We start from the raw sequence: 17,516 nt of genomic DNA, 5'->3' as shown, positions 1-17,516 counted from the left end.
ATTTTATTTCTGTTTTCCTTTTTCTTTCATTCATGTTTTGTTCTTTTATTATTTTTTTGTTTATTTTGTTTTTTCGTTATTCATATTATTTGGATTCTTTCAACTAATGCCCTCATCTTGAGTTTTATTTTCACAATATTTCAACCAGTATAATCTCTGACCTTCTTCAGGTGTATCATGTCGGATTCTCTGGAATCGTTCTATTAAATTTGGGAACCTTTCTGGAATCTACACAGAATTTCGAATGGAACTCCTTGTTTAATCCACAATGGTAGCATACTCTTGTTTAGTCTTCTATCCAGTCATGGCTGCCCAAAATAAACACAAGCTTCATTTCCTTAATTTCTAGAAACAAGAACACAAATATTTCATATTAAATTAATTTTTCCTGAATAAAATGTAAAATTGTATTAAGCATGTCTAGACTCCTTGGCAGATAATCTGAAGCAACTTTGAATTAAGGAATTGATTCAATAGTTAAAGCAAATGAAAGAGATCTCACTAAACTATTCAGGACTTAAAATTTCTTCAGTCTACAAGGATTCGTATTACTGTACACATAGATTTGAAAAAGTTGTCAAAAAAAAAACATATATAACAAATAAATGTTATCAAAGGCAAGATAAGTTACTTTTCTACCTAACTGGATAATTTTTTAGTGTTTTTATTTAATGTAACATGTTTATTCAGTTCGAAAAACATACAGTGTTTAGCGATGTATTTGAAATGGTGCCGGACTCTTTTGAACATGGTAAGTTTCGGAAAATGAGTTAAAAATATAAAACTATACAAAATATTGTTAAAAGTCCACCGATTATATGTCAGTCTATGTCACGGTAACATATTGAGCGAGTTTCTAACAGTATTTTGTATATCTTTTTATTTTTAACTCCTTTTTCCACACTTACCATTTTCAGCAGAGAGACCGGCGCCATTTTAAATTTTCCAATACATCGGTAAACACTGTTTTTCAAACTGATTAAACATGTTACATTGAAGAAAAACACTAAAAAAAGTAATTTTGTTTTTTGACAACTTTTTCGAATCTATGTGTATAGTAATACAAACCCAGGATTTCTCCTTGACAGACCAAGCAAATAATATGAAAAACAAATGATTTTAGCATGACATACAATGCTAATCAAATGGTTTCTAAATTTTGGAACGAGAAAGTTGGGATGGTGGCATTTTCATTTTTTATCAACTGAGGAGTATCCTATTTCTCATACGACGTTCTTTCTGCAAACTCACTCCTGAAATATTTCTCCCGTTTTATGTCTCCCTCATCAGACCACTGTTAGAGTATGGTGTCCAGGCCTCTTCTTTAAACCTAATACGAAATATCCAATATCTGAAGAGAGTTCAAGGACTGGCTACTCGAAAGGTGCAGGATCTATCGGATCATTCCTATCATTGCTGACTCAAAAAGCTTAACATTTTCTCCCTTGAGTGCCAACAATTACGTGGTGATTTGATTTTTGTCTACAATTTCATCAATGGTCGTTATGGTAGTCACTCTTGCACCAGAAAGAGGATTACATGGACGCTACAAGAAAGTATTTCAACTGAACTGAAGAAGGACTGTGTTCTCAATCAGAATCCCTGGACTTTAGATTAGACTTTCAAGTGTAGTAATAAATACAACAGCACAATTTAAGGTAAATTTAGGTGCTGGACTACTGTGTCCTTTTTTCTCTGTAAATTTTTGCCACCTTTTTCCTACATGGCATTGAAGCACAGTTGTTTTATTTTTTGCCAAATAAATTAAATTGAATCGAAAAAAAAAAAAAATCATGTTTCCATTTTCGATGTGTGAACATAGTTCCAGCAATCTTTATAATGAGTTACTTATTTTCATGTTAAACAAACATTTTTTAGTTAATTTCAGTCTCTTTTTTCCTATTTGATGAAATTATCCTACAAAAAATAATTCTGTATAAATCCCCAAAGAATAACCCATGCAAAAAAAAAAAAAAATTCTAAAAATAAAGTTTCTTATTTTCACCCACCACTACCAAACAAAATGAGGATTCGTTTCCCTTTCAAAATTTTTTGGAGATGGCGCAGTGGATAGAGTACTTGTTAAACTTCAGTTGTAAAAGTTACATTCCTGCATGTTGACAGTTCAATCCTCAGTGTGGGCAACCCAAAAATACAATAGCAAATTATTAAAGACTTCTACCCAGTCATGGCTGACAGAACAAGAGCATACTACCCCCATGGATTAAATAAAGGTTTCCATTTGAAATTCTGTGCAGATTTTCAAATCTGACAGTTTTACAAGATACACCTTAAGAAGGTCCGAGGTTACATTGACTGAAACGTTGTGCAAATAACACTCAAGATGAGAACAGTAGTTCGAAGAATCTAAATAATACAGATAATCAATCTTCATCTCAAAAATTCAGAAACATGAAGACAGATTAGTTTGGAAGTTCAATTTTGAAAAGCTGTCCAACACATGCCAGTATGTAAAACAAACATTAAACAAAATATGATAAAAAATGGGTTTTGTTGTAATATTTTTTGGTGCATTAAAAGACTAATGACGACAAAGATTTCAATAATTACATTTATAATAATGAACCAATCAGATATCAGAAAAAATATGCTGAATCTTTAAATTCTTCTTTAAAAAAAAATTTTTTTTTACTCATGTTCACCTTTAAGATTGCAAACTCTTTTTTTGAAACCTATCCGAGAGGGAGACCCTAGTGGTAGATGCACCAGCCCAGATGTGGCAACAATAGTCTATGCATGTGCGTATGATGGCCTTGTAGAGGTACAGGATACTCTCAGGTGTGAATAGTCTTTTAGCTTGATAAAGGGAACCCACCTTCTTTGCAGCAGTCTTTGCAATGTCCACAATGTATTTATTTCAGTTTATATTGTTGTGGATGTTAGGCTGAGAAGTTTGAAAGAAGAATTCTCAGGTAGGATGTTACTTGTCATGGATATTGGTGGTTCTAGCATAAAATGTGACGATCCATTTATGGCCCCATTCCACTACAGTGACTGGGTTTTCTGTCTTCACACAAGAGGGCCACTATACTGCTGATCTTACTGGATTAATTCTTCACTTAGAAAAGCTTCTGTGATGATTGATGGTGGCATTTTTCTCTTTGCTTGAGACAATTACATTTTCTTTTTCATTTTTTATTTTTTATTACATTTTCACCCCATACAAGGCACATTGCCACTTTGGTGTAGGGGGCTACTAACAGGGGCAACAACTACTGGGGTACTATGTAGGGATTTGGGCAGCAAGATGTTGGTTCACGTTGCACTTGAACTTCTGAACGTCAGTACAGTTGGGGAAGCAGGGACCTGGAATGGAATTCCAAAGTCTAGCTGTTCTGGGGAAGAAACTACTGGAGTAGAAACATCTTTTACATCTAGGGACTTCTACAATATGGGGGTGGGATTTTGCAGCCTGTCGGGTCTGTCGAGGATGTTCACGTCGTGGGGGCACAAGTGCTTGCAGTTCGTCAGAGCATTCACCATTATAATACTTGTAGAACAGGCAGAGGGATGCAACGTTTCTTTGATTTCTATTAAAAGAATGGCACTACACTCGAGGGAAACCGTCTTTTATATCTCGAAAAAACTATCATGTGATATTGCATGCTAAACCGATGAATTGAATAAAGAATTCCAATTTAAAATGCAGAAAAATCAAAAGAAACGTGAAAATAACAATTAAGATGAGAACAGTAAACCGAATAACCCAAATTATTAATCCTCATCTAAAAAATAAAAAATGTGAAAATGTTTTCCTTTTTATTTTCTTGTTTTTTAGCTCATATCACACGTTTTACATCAATACTAGCAAATTACTCTAATCAAGACAATTGTAATAAAGATTATGTAAAACTAAGGCAGAAGGAAACTAATCTTTCACTGCAGAACAATTGCATTGCTAATCGGATTTCAATTGTTTATTCAAAATTTAAGATAGCAAGCAACTAACCAGTGCTAATCTTCGACTGCAGAATAAAGGCATTGCTAACAGGATTTTAATTGTTTAATTAGTTCCATCCTGGGCTCTCTTCTTGATCTTCATCAATGATCTCCCAAATCACATTCTTAGATCATTTATAGACATTTATGCAGACAATACCAAAATCTATAATTTATGGCAACACTTCAAAGGCTAACAAAGACCAAGACCTGTCTGATTCTCTCTCTTCTGGGCTAAAATAGCTCATATCATGTTTTGCATCGATACTAGCAAATGAATTTAATTAAGACTATTGTAAAACTAAGGCAGAAGGCAATCAACCAATGATAATATTTCACTGCAAGACAATTGCATTGCTAATAAGATTTTAAATGTTTTTTTTTTTAATTTAAGAATGGAAGCAACTATATATATATATCTAATCTTGAACTGCAGACTAATGACATTATTAATAGAACTAAAATTGTTTATTTAAAACCAAGAAAGCAAGCAACCAACTAGTGCTAATATTCCACTGCAGAACAGTTGCATTGCTAATAGGTTTACAATTGTTTATTTAAAACTTAGAAAGCAAGTAACTAACCTGTGCTAATATTCCACATATATTAAACTAGCAGGGGTACCCGACATTGCCTGGGTGTATGAACGTGGTGTAGTAAGGAACCTCTCCCCCAAAAAAGTGGTAATGGGGGGGGGGTCAAAACAACAGTAGGCAGTTCAGATGGTGGAGAGAGGTGTTGTTAAAAAAAAAGTGGCAGGCAGGCCCGAACCTGTAACACGAAGGAGGAAAAAAACAAATGTAATGTCTTGGCCGATGTGTCCATGGCAAAACCAGAAGTCAGGAGCGTTGAAATTAAGTGTAGTCAATCCAATGGAGACAATGACTTGTGAAAAAAGACCCCTCCTTGGACAAAACTGCCCAGTTGAGGGTGAAGGAATGAATGCTTTTGGCCAATTTTTCGATATTTGTTGTCTGAAGGATTGAACTTCAAAACAAATCAATCACGTAAGGATCTGTTGCGTGTGTGGAAAGTTTTTGCAAGACATACAAACACACACACACACATTTTGCCTTTTAAAATTCTACTCAATATTTTTCTATAATTTTTTAGTGTAGATACCTATTTTTGCCTAGTACTTAAGTAGGTATTTATTTGCTTCCTCACGAAAGCAAAATGTGACACAAGGTCGTTTTTAATGTGAAGGAAAGCCAGCTCCCCAAAAAGGGGCACTTTGGAAATAGGCAAAAATAAAAATGGTTTTAGTATAGAAGGGTTTCCCCTTCCATTGATGTAGGACAAATTAATTTGAATGTAGCATTAGAACATCCTGACCTGTGACTAATACATAAGTATATCAAAAAATTTTCTTTTTAATTTATTTTGAACTGCCTTATTTCAAGAAACACCAGAATAACTTATTTACGCAGAAAAGCATAGAATGACCTGTTTTTCTGTGAATGTTATGTCACCATATTTCAGCAGCTTACGTACACCTTCAGAATATGGTGAAACGCTCAACCAATACAGCAAACGACAATTAATAAATTAAGAAAAAAAAAATCAGTTTCAATTGTGCAAAAATTTTAAATCGTTAACCCTGTGTTAGTCAACTGGGTGTGCCAAACATGGTTAGTCCAAATATGGGTGTATACTGTTTCCAGGATGCGTGTATTTTGTGGGAAATGTACACAACCGTTAGACAGTTAGCACAAACTCTCATCAACAATCAAAACTTTGAGGCATGATATATTTTATACACAAATTTATTGACCATCGACGAAGGTAAAACTGAAAGGAAAAAAAAAACATTGTTTCAGAAACATGTAAACACAAAATGAAGGTGAAGGTTTACTTAGAGTTTAGAAATAGTTGTAAACGATAGGTTCACAGAATGAAGAGCGTTTTTGAATATTAAAAAGTATTTATAGAAAAGAGAGAATACAAATTATGCTGAGTAACTGTTGAATTCTGAGAGGTTAGCAGCCATTTCAACACATGGTAAGAAAGTAAACAAAGGTCGTTTATATAAAAGAAATAATACAAAAAATAATGCTTGCATTATTTAATTCTGGAGGAGAAAGATAACGATTCTTACCGAAGATATCCGAGAATGTTGAGATATTTACGGGATAAAAAACTGTTATACAGCCATGCTGGACTGGCTGAAACTAGGTTTAAAACTAGGTTTAAACTAGGTTTAAATTGAGCACCGGGAACCTTCAACTGGTGCAGAAAGAAGTCCTTAAGCTAGAAAGGCGAGTAAAGGGAGATAAATGCTAATCAATCTGTTTTATACTAAACAGAACATACCCGACCTGACATCTTCGATGTCATGAAATGTGCTAGTCCTTTGCACAAAGAAGGACAATCTTGATAATGGGCCTGAGAAGGTATTTGGCACCATCCTTTCTGGAAAACTTTACCTCTAATTTCCTCACAAGGTTGTCTTCACTAGGGAACATGTACGTAATCAATCTTAGGTGTCATTCATTTTGAGCAGCCTGGTCATCTTTGAGCAAAACCACGTTTCCTGGTTCCAGGTTGGGTTTCTCTGATTTACATTTGGTTTTTAGATAGAAGATAGGCATTCTCTTCTCCACATACTCCAGAATGGCTCTGCCAGATGTTGGATGAATTTCCACTGGCTTCTGAGGATGTGTTTGGGTCCGTATCCGCTCTCGTATGTGAAGGGAATGTATGCTTTAGGAGGGTTGCAGGTGTAAGTATGGACACTGCCGACACTGAGACGATAAGTCGGCATTGACTATAGAAGTGACCTCTGTGAAAAATGTGGTGAGCAACTCATGGGTCAGTCTTTGCTTGTGTTGCAAAAGCATAGTGCCCAATATCCGTTTGGTTATCCCGATCCAGGCTCCTCCCATGTGTAAGGCATGGGGAATGTTGAATGACCCGATACAGCCTTGCTCTGATAAGTATTTAGTGACAGAGTTCATATCCATATTTGATTCAATGCCCAACTCCATATCGGCAGCCACAAAATTGATTCTACAATCAGAGCATATATGCTTGTCAGGACCACAGATAGCAAAGAAGCATGTGAGCATGCTGATGAAACTAAAGGTAGTCACTGATTCGATAACTTCAATGTGGATACCTTAAGTGCTACATACATGTAAACTTGCTGTTAGCGAGATCGCTTCTTGTTTGGTGTGAGGAAACAGCCCAAAGGGTCAAATATATCTAAGCTAATGTTGGTGAAGAGAGGATCAATGCTGAGGCAGTCATTGGGAAGGTTATCTTTTGTACCTGGGTAAGGCTTTGGAGTTTTCAACAGGTGGTGCAATGGTAAATGTATCGGCTCATGCACCTCTTCTCATCAACCATCCAAATTCCTGCTGCACAGATAGCGCCTTCAGTGAATAGGCATCTCTGATGTCTGTTTTGTCCATGGTAATAACTCACAATCAATGACCCAATATGGTGTTTCCTAGGGATGACAACAATCTCAATCTCAGCTTTTCCAGCACAGCCCCCAATCCCCAGTAAGCCATGACTATCAATGAATGGATTGAAGCCATTGAGTGGACTGCCTTTTGGGAGCCTTTCCATGAATGCAAGGAAGTGCTTCTGCATCTCTGGTTTCTTATCAAGGCTACATCTCAGTGAAGAAAGTTGTTTCTCTTCCAGTTTCCTGTTATGTGGGAGACAACATCAGGGAGATCTAAAGGATAGTGGAGCGACCCAACTGTTGTTTTTGTTTTTCCCAGAATCTCATTTCAGATGTTCAAGAAGGCAATATCTTAGATAGAAGGCACCACCATATCATCATCCTTGGTGATCTTCGTGTTCGGAGGGTATGGCCTCTTGCTGGTGCCATAGTTTTTTTTTTATTTCAAAGTTGCTTGAGCATGGTTCAAAACCGATTTCTTCATTAAGAGATGGGTGGAGTCCATCCATCTTGTTTCAGTTAATTTACCTGGTCAGCTAAGTATTCTTTGACCCATATGTTAGGGTCAGCAGGAATACAGTCGAGTTTTGAGTGGTTGCAGCTGGACCATTCAGTTAGCTCGTCGGCAGCTTCCCTCAGAGCTTTTGCTTCAGCTAGCAGCCGTCTCCTTTTCAAGCTGTAGTTTTTCCCACTCCATTTTCATTTTTAGCTCCTGGTCAATGAAAGCTAAATGTGTTTTGGCTGCTTTGGCCTTGGCTTGAGTGATAGCAATGGCGATCGTTGTAGATAATCTGCTGGAAGATTGAAAGTAGCAGGAAGAAGAGTCCTTGACCGATTTGGCACGTTGCTTGCTCTCGTTGAGAAGAAAAAGCTGATTGGTGATGAAGGAGAGGCTGGACGAATAGCTTTGTTATACTGGACATAGTTTTCTTCTTTTCTTTCTTATTTAAAGACGAACTGTGTGGCACTGCTGTTGGAGTAACATCCGTAGTTCTGACAGATAGTGTAGACGATGAAATATCTGGCCATTAGAGGGTATCTTTGTTTTCCTATACTGTTTCCAGGATGTGTGTATTTCGTGAAAAATGTACACAACCGTTAGACAGTACAAACTCTCATCAACAATCAAAAACTTTGAGGCATGATATATTTTATACACAAATTTATTGACCATCGACGAAGGTAAAACTGAAAGGAAAAAAAACAACATTTTTTCAGAAACATGTAAATACAAAATGAAGGTGAAGGTTTACTTAGAGTTTAAAAATAGTTGTAAACTTGATACGTTCACAGAATGAAGAGCATTTTTGAATATTAAAAAGTATTTATAGAAAGGGGAGAATACAAATTATGCTGAGTAACAACTGAATTCTGAAAGGTTAGAAGCCATTTCAACACATGGTAAGAAAGTAAATAATGTTTGTTTATATAAAAGAAATAATACTAAAAAGTAATGCAAAGGATGTCTGAGAATGTTGAGATATTTAAAGCATAAAAGACTATATTTAAGCAGCCATGCTGGAATGGGCACCTTGGCAACCTTCAACCGGTGTAGGGTCAGAAAGAGGTCCTTAAGCTAGAAAGGGAGATACATGCTAATCAATCTAATAGGGTGTTTATACAAAAATGTTTATACTGTTATTATTTTGTAAAATATAATTATTGTGCTGTTTGAGGATATATCTACATTCCCTGTTGAACAGTTTGAATCACTTGTAACATGTTGATATTAATATAAAATAATACAATAAAATCTATATATCTATAAAAGTGAATATGTCTGTGTGTGTGTCTGTCTGTGTACATTTCCCTACACAATAACTCTGTCAATTTTACGTCTACAGACTCGAAATTTTATATAGAGGGTACTGAGATTTGGGAAAATCTTTGTGATCGGTTTTCGGCCAGAAATTTGGCTGTTAAAGGGTCAAAATTCAACGATTTGACCTTTGAGAACTCTACCAAACTCCTCCGACAATTTCGGGTCTAAACACTTGAAATTTTAGATATAGGTTCCTTGGACATGGATCTAACTTAATAACTTGATTTGAGCCCAAAACAATAAATGTTAAGGGGTCATAATATGGGTTAAAGTTTAAAAAATTGACCGCTTTTTTTTTTTTTTTTTTTTTGCTCTATATACATCTCCAAACACCCGGGCAACGCCGGGCAGAAATGCTAGTAAATTATAAAACTAAGGAAAAAAATTTTTTAAATTAGATTTAGATCACATTTATTTAAAAAAAATACCCACAGAATACACCAGTTTGTGTTATTTTTTAATATCTATGATGAACACAAGATGTTTCCATAAATTGAAATAGCAAGAAAAATGAATGCATGCTTTCAAATGAAAACAAAATGTTTCCATAAATCCACTGGATAAGGTAGGGGAGGAGAGTAGACCTAGATATATCTAAGGCTTTTGACAGGGTATGGCATGATGGTCTTCTAATGAAAATCAGATCTTATGGTATTACTGGACAAATACTCAACATTATTAAATCCTTCTTAAATAGAAGAATCCAGGTTGTCTTCAATGGTCATACGTTTACACAATATGATATAAATGCGTATGTACCTCAGGGGTTGATCCTTGGACATTTATTATTCCTGATATTCATAAATAACCTCCCTGATGAAATAGACTCTGAGATGGGTATATTTGCTGACGATACCATGCTCTATAACAGGCACGAGGAGAAAATGAATAAACACATATCCAAGGCGATGGCGGAAACCCTAGAGTAAGATCTCCAGTCTGTAGTGGAATGGAGTTTAAAATGGATGGTAATGTTCAATACTGGCAAAACTAAGCTCGTTTCCTTCAATAATTACAAGAAACCTTCTCAACCACCAATAGCTATGGCTAAAGATACATTACCTGAAAGTACTTTGCTCAAACTTCTTGGTTTAACGTTCACAGGGAACATGAGTTGGAACAGATACATCGAGAGCATTGCCAAACCTGTTGCAAAGAAGGTGGGTTCTCTCTCTCTACCATGCTAAAAAGTTACTTATGCCCGAAAGTATCCTGTATCTCTACAAGGCCATTATTCGCCCATGTATGGAGTGTCGTTGTCACATTTGGACTGGTGCATCTGCTGCTGGTCTCTCACTCCTGGACAGGGTTCAAAAGAGAATCGCCAACCTCATAGGCTCTCTAACTGTCATCTAAGCTTCAACCTCTGTCCCATCGACGAAATGTAGCATGCCTCTGCCTGTTTAAATTAAACAGTCCATCAATGATGTTCTCTGAACACAAATTTAGAATAGAGGTGTCAGCAAGCGTCGGGGGGGGGGGGAAGCTTTGCTCGAAAAAGGCCGTAACAAACGCGAGCATTTATTAGTAGATACAACACACTGAAAAACTGGTCAAGAAACAAATGTATAACAAATAAATGTTACCAAAGGCAAGATTAGTTACTCTTCCACCTATACCTGCATAAATGTTTTGTGTTTTAATTAATTTTAAAGTAATTATTTTAAAAAAGAGAAAAAGTAGAATCTGGCCTTTGGGATGAGATCTGAGTGTAGTATCTGTTCTGATGCTACACTTAAGTTTATTTTATCCTATACTAAGGCAATTTTTGATTTTTATCTACTTCCAGAGTGCCTCTTTTTGGGGAGCTGGTTTTCTCCTATATCAAAAACGGCCTTGTGTCTCGTATTGCTCTCGAGGGGAAGCAATTAAATAGTAAGAGATGAACATGATTTTAGAGTGCTCATTCAAATTGGCACTGACGTGTTTTGTAGTTGTCATTACCAAAGCACGTTTTCTTTGGTGTAACAAATATTTTTTTAAAAAATGGGGAAAGAAAAAAATAAAACAAAGTGCTGGAGAATTTAAGCAAATTCTCGTGAATAAAGATAAAGTGACAAATAAACAAAATGGAGGCAAAATATAAAAAAGGAGCTAATAAAAAAATCAGACTCGAAAAGTTTATTAATTTAGTCAAGTTTTATTGAAAGAAATAATTGATGAATGGCTTTTATTTCCCAAAGCAGGGGTTAACAATTACCCTCAAGTGTAAGGTTATGACCCTTTTAGACCGTGATCATAGCATAATATCTGTGTTAACTGTGGCAAGCAGGGCCAAGGGTCAAAACATTATTGTTATTGTTATTATTATTATTAATTGAATTGATCGACGGATGGTCGCTGGATCAGTTATTATGATTAGAAGAATAAACAGTTAAATTGGGGAAGAGATGATTGACGTGGAATCGCAAAACGAATGCGAAAATAAAAAATAGATGTAAACATTATTTTTGGGTTTGGATAAACAAATAACTAGATGGTGACATTAGGTTGATCTGAGACACGTAATGAGGTGACGTAAGAGAACATGTGATGTAGTTAGTTTTAGAGAGACTCAGTTGATGTTTGACCATTAAAGTGAACAGACGATCTAGGCAGAGGTGAACAGACAGCTAGGGAGCGAGCTGTAAGAATAGAACATGTAGATGAACTGCAGATCCTGCGAAAACCATTTGAGGCAACTGTAATAAATTTATATTATAAAAATATAAAGAGTTGTTTTATGGTTTCACAAGTAAGAACAGATGTTTCAGTTGGATGGTGCTGGTCATTTCATGGTTCGTCATGGAGCAGCAGGAAGATAGAAGAACTCTTCAAGAAAAAAGGTATGAAGCATATATTACTCTTACATATGAACTGTAAAATATTCCAGTGCGATAAGTCTGATACAACATGACTCAGTTTACACGTCAATATCATATCCTCCTGGCTAAACAACATACATACGATTTATACGTTTATTATCTATCTGTTAAACGAACAATATCTCATATCTACTAGATAACAAATGACACGTTTTAATATATCATCTCTGTTAATATAATCTCTTATAATATACAATGTCAAGTACCAATTATAAAGATTTAAAAAATAGAACATACAAAAAGAGGATCTCTAGTTGAGAGAGTGTATTGTAGAATTAATTCTATTGAATGGAACAACAAAGTTAAATCTATCGTCCAACTGATAGTAACAAATTAAAAACAGGAAAACATACTTTGTCCCTTTTAAAATAATGATACAGAAAAAAAAAACAGTCTTACTTAATATGTAAAACCTGAAAGGAAAGAAATATATATATGGGTCTTTTAAAAATGTTCTCTCTCTTTCAGTCCTTTTCTTGAGAGGCACTCTCACAATCTTCTAGAACCTTCTGGTTCTAAAGTTTTTGTTTTCTTTTAAAATAAAAACGTCCTGATGAGAAGGGAATTTCGGTAGAAATGTCTTCAAAAGCCCTTCCTCTCTCTGACAGGGCAAGAGGAGATGACTGCTAGAAAATAATGATGATGATGCCAGATCAAGAAGTGTAGGTATTCTACTTAGCAAAGGCAAAAAAGGGGTGAACCCCACCCTGCCTCCTGGCACCGTATGATGGCTGTAAGGATTAAAAAAAAAATTAAATTCTCAAAGCACATGATTGTAACTGAAAGTAAAAAAAAAATACAGAAAAGTCTGTATAATGTACTTATTCGTTACATAACTAAGATATCATATTCCAAAAATTATGTAATTTGATCAAGTAGTTTTTTTTTTTAATTATTTGAGAAAATAAAATTTTACAGCAAAGCAAGTTATAGGCTGTAGTGTTACGTCGGCCATGATGAAATCCGCTGAAATAAATAAAGAGGAGACAACTCAAATCAAAGTGGCGAGGTCAAAAATAAGCTGAATGAGCTTGAACTCCCCTGCCGTAAAATTATTATCGTCGATAATCGATATTTCATATTAGCAGGAAAACTTTTTTAAAAAAGTTTATTTAATGGCTTTTAACGTGAGGGGGGGGGGTCACTTTTTAATTATAATATATTCTATATATATAAAAGCGAAAATGTGTGTATGTATGTATGTATGTATGTATGTATGTATGTATGTATGTACGCTTTTCCTCGATGTCCACAAAAGGCTTCTTTCAGAGAAGCGCTCGTTCACTTCACAACTTCTTAAAACTTTTTACATCATCTATAAATTGTAATATCTCACAGTTAACCACGGAGCTCGCCTGTCTATTTAATTTTATTGACTTTCAAACGTTAATTATTCCACATTCCCTGCATCGGCATGCGTTACATTCGGTTTTCGGTATAAAAAAAAGCGAAACTCGACTCTAATAACTGGCAGAGAGCTAAGTAACGTTTGGTCAATGTCGACTTTGTCATATCAGACGGTAGCTTTCATTTCGAGACGAGATGCTCCCCCTAATAAACAGGGAGCGGGTTTTTAAAAACAAACAAACCAATTTATTGACCTCATTAAAAACTGTCCCGCACAAAATGCTAACTGCTGAATAGCTATCGCCGTCACGTCAATCAAAAACGCGCACCTGTTTTTTTTTCACACTTTACTATTTTCCAACTGCGTGTCAAGGCTTCGTTTTTCTTTCACGGGCACCTGTTTTTTTTTCACATTTCGGGGTTTTTTCACACACACCTACAAACACCCGGGCAACGCCAGGTATCCCTCGCTAGTATTATAATAAATTAAAGTTTTCTTTTAACCCACAAAATAACTTAATAAGGAGTTATTTTTTTTAGATTGACGGAAAATTGGCGTATCAATTTAATAGAACGTTATAATTGAAAAGTGATCCCTCACATTAAAATTCATTAAATAAGCTTTAAGAAAAAAAATATGAAAGTTTAGTTAAGTTTGTTATCGACAATAATCCGCAGAAAAAATAAAAACGTGAAAAAGAATTAATTTTATGGCAGAGAGAGAAGTTCGTTCAGATGTTCAATACATTTTAGTATTAAAACCACTTAAAAGTCGTAAATTTGGATTTTCTTTATTAAAAGAAAAATATTTGATCAATTTACGTAATTTTTGGAATATGACATTTTCGTTCTGTATTGAGTACAATGTATGCAGTATATACATCATACAGACTTTATTGTATTTTCTCTATTTTTTAATTGCCACCATTCGTGCTAATTTAAATAAGCACTTATTTTAAAAATGTAATTATTTACGTGATAAATTTTAAATACTATCTAAAATATTAATAAACTAGCGGTGGGTACCCGGCGTTGCCCGTGTGATTGTAGATGTGTGCGTGAAAAAAAAAAAAACATTAAAAGAAAAAATGAAAGTTTTAGTAGGAAGATCGGATTGAACCCCTAAGCCTTGACGCGAAGGTGGAAACGAAAGGGAAAACATAGGCAACCACGTAGGAAATGAGAAGCGTGTTAAATTAAGGGTTAAAAAGTCCCAGAGGTTTGATTGACAGTTGGCCGCTTAATGAGGTCATCGCGGAGTCGTTATGATGACGTGTCATTTTTTTTAAATTACTGCGGGGCAGTCTTTTGGCGCTTGTTTACTTTGTTTTAATGCGGGTCGGTTTGGCTTCCCGAAGATGATGGGGGTGGAAACCAGCTCCCCATTTAAAGGGGATATTCCAATAGGAGGTTCGCGGTGATCGCGCCTCGAACGATGTCTAGCTGTATTTATCCCCACCTCCCTCACCTCTGGCAAAAACTGTGAACCAAAACTAAAAGTGAATTCCCGTCAAGCACGGATCGGGCGAGACCGGCAATCATGGGTCTCAGCCGAGCAGCGTCTTAACAGACTTAGAGTACTTGTAAAAAACAAAACAAAACAAAACAAACCGAAAAAAAAAAAAAAATCCCAATGCAAATAAACCCCAAAAAGAAACTTGAAGAAACCTACCTTGTAAAATTCCAATATGTTTAATAGATTTTAGTATGTAATTTTTCGGATAATTGTTTTTTTTTGTTTTATTTTTTTCCAAATATTTACCCGTAGTTTTTTTTTTTTTTTTTTCGTATTTTTTGTGTTTATTTTCCAATTCGTTTCGTTTCGTTTCGTAGATTATAAACATCGGTTACAGACGGTATTTATCGCTGTCATAGTAGCTTTCCAGTTAAGAAAATAAATAATGAATATGTAACCCTCCACCTTAATATCACCTTAAAAGTAACTGTGAAGAAGAAAAAGAAGATTATAAAAAAAAAGAGAAGAGATAAACATTTAAAATAAAAAAATACGAAACTGCGGCTTCCTTACATGATTTGTCCAGTTGCCATGGTATTGTCGCTAAAAGTACAAAATGGCGACGATTTCAATTTCTTTTTATATCTTTAGATGAAACATGGTTCCCTATAAGTGACATCGTTGATCTAGCGAAACTCATGTATTTATATTCGTAAAGTTGTGGTAATTCGGTGTCAAACAAACAAATCAAAATGAATGAAGAAAGTCTGGAGGAAGGGTTAAGCGCCGAAGAATTCCGAAGACGACTCTACAGTCACTTTGAGAAACGAGGCGTCGTTGATCAGTTGAAGGTACTTTATTTTTGGTTCTTATTTAGAATTCCACCTAATAATAGAAAGATGTACTTGTTTAGTTTAATCAAGACTTTAAAAAAATGAAAATAATGAAAATTATATTGTACGTATCCGTTATGGAATTAAGTTCTCATAAAAAATTTTCACTTACTTTGATCAAGTAGTTTTGTGTGTGTGTTTTTTTTTTTTGACAAAGGAAAATCAAATTTTGATGAAATCGATCATATTTCGCCATCTTGCTTATTCGCGCACGATCGGGGGGGGGGGGGGGAAGATAACTCCAATCACCGCTTAAAGTTCGTCAAAATTTGAGTGACTGATCCGATCCGCGCTATTTTTTAAATCGTATTTCTAAGTTTAATTAAAGTTTTATTATGTTTTTTTTTTAATTCAATTGTAAGATTAAAGTACAGAATAGGTACAAAACACCCTTCCCTCCCTATGTTAAGAATGGCTTTTAAAATAATAAGGTTATTATTTCAGCACGGATATTTTAGTTTTTCACTTATTTTACAGAGTTTCTCTTTCCCTTTTTAATCCCTTTTTCATTTTGTCCTTTGTTAATTCCTTCTTTAAATAATGTATGTACCTGTCACCACACGAAAATATCATATTCCAAAACTCACGTAAATCGATCAAGTAGTTTTTTTGGTAAAAATACTCATGCACTTATTGATCCGTGCTGAAATAATAACGTTATTATCTAAAAAACCATTCTTAACATGGGGAAGGGAGGGTGTTTTGTACCTACTCTGTACCTTACAATGGAATAAAAGAAAACATATCATAAAACTTTAATTAAACTTGGAAATATGATTTTAAAAATAGCACGGATCAGTAAGCACCTTGGTAAATATTACCCTACGCTACAACAGAACACCAATCACTCTAATTTGTTTTTTTAGGGGTATTCGAAGTCGCTGACAACGAATCTGATAATCAAACCCATCACAAATTTACCATTTGCATGGTATTAACCCCTGAACACAGGGACTATTATCTGTCATTTTACTGTTTCCATTTACGCTATGCGCATGCATGCAGTAGCATAAACAATGGCTGTTAAATGTGCCTTCACTTAGCAAACTGCCTTCTCACATGGCGTACAAATCTTCTGTAGACAATTTAAAATTATATGAAAAAGAAATAAAACAAGAAGAAAAGAAAAGCACTCCAAGTGAGGGGGGTGTATTCGAGGTCGCTGACAACGAATCTGATAATCAAACCCGTCAGAAATTTACCGTATTCATGGTATTAACCCCTGGACCTCGGGCCACTGAAAGATTCCTGCGTGATGTGATAAGTCACTTCACTATGCCCATTGCATGCAAATGTATCATGTAAGAAAAACACTATTGAAGGTGGTAAAATGGCACAAAATAGTCCCAAGGTCCAGGGGTTCATACCATACAAATGGTAAATTTGCGACAGGTTTGATTATCAGATTCGTTGTCAGCGACCTCAAATACCTTTAAAAAAGACAAATTAGAGTGGTTGGTGTTCTGTTGTAGCATAAGGTAATATTTACCCATTTGTCTGCCCTTGTTAATTCTACATTCCTGATCATTTGTAATTAAGTTAGCACACTAATCCTTCGAATATTTTTTTTTTTTTTTTTTTTTTTTTTTTTTACTTTAACTGCAACTCAACATCCACTGTTAAATTAACGATTTTTACAGGTTTTCGGGTATGTTGAAAATGAATAATACATTTAAATTTGGGACAGACTAGTTGTTTTTTTGTATATTAAGACCTTTATCATCCAATATAATCCATTATGTTTTCACTGGCGATATTTTTC

At 35.0% G+C, this 17,516-nt stretch overlaps 1 protein-coding gene across 1 annotated transcript in view; it reads left to right on the top strand.

Annotated features, from left to right (window-relative positions):
- Window positions 1-15,452: 15,452 nt before the first annotated feature.
- LOC145260354 (uncharacterized) overlaps window positions 15,453-17,516 on the top strand; it is a 106,199-nt gene continuing 104,135 nt past the window's right edge. The window contains exon 1 of the mRNA XM_080118287.1: window positions 15,453-15,712. Within this exon, the coding sequence (XP_079974413.1) occupies window positions 15,614-15,712 (99 nt within the window). The 5' untranslated portion in view covers window positions 15,453-15,613. The remainder of the gene's footprint in view (window positions 15,713-17,516) is intronic.

The sequence above is a fragment of the Euprymna scolopes genome, chromosome 36, assembly GCF_053919585.1.
Source record: "Euprymna scolopes isolate OS-2025 chromosome 36, ASM5391958v1, whole genome shotgun sequence".
NCBI classification, from domain to species: Eukaryota; Metazoa; Mollusca; class Cephalopoda; order Sepiida; family Sepiolidae; genus Euprymna; species Euprymna scolopes.
This window is presented reverse-complemented; position numbering and strand designations above follow the sequence as displayed.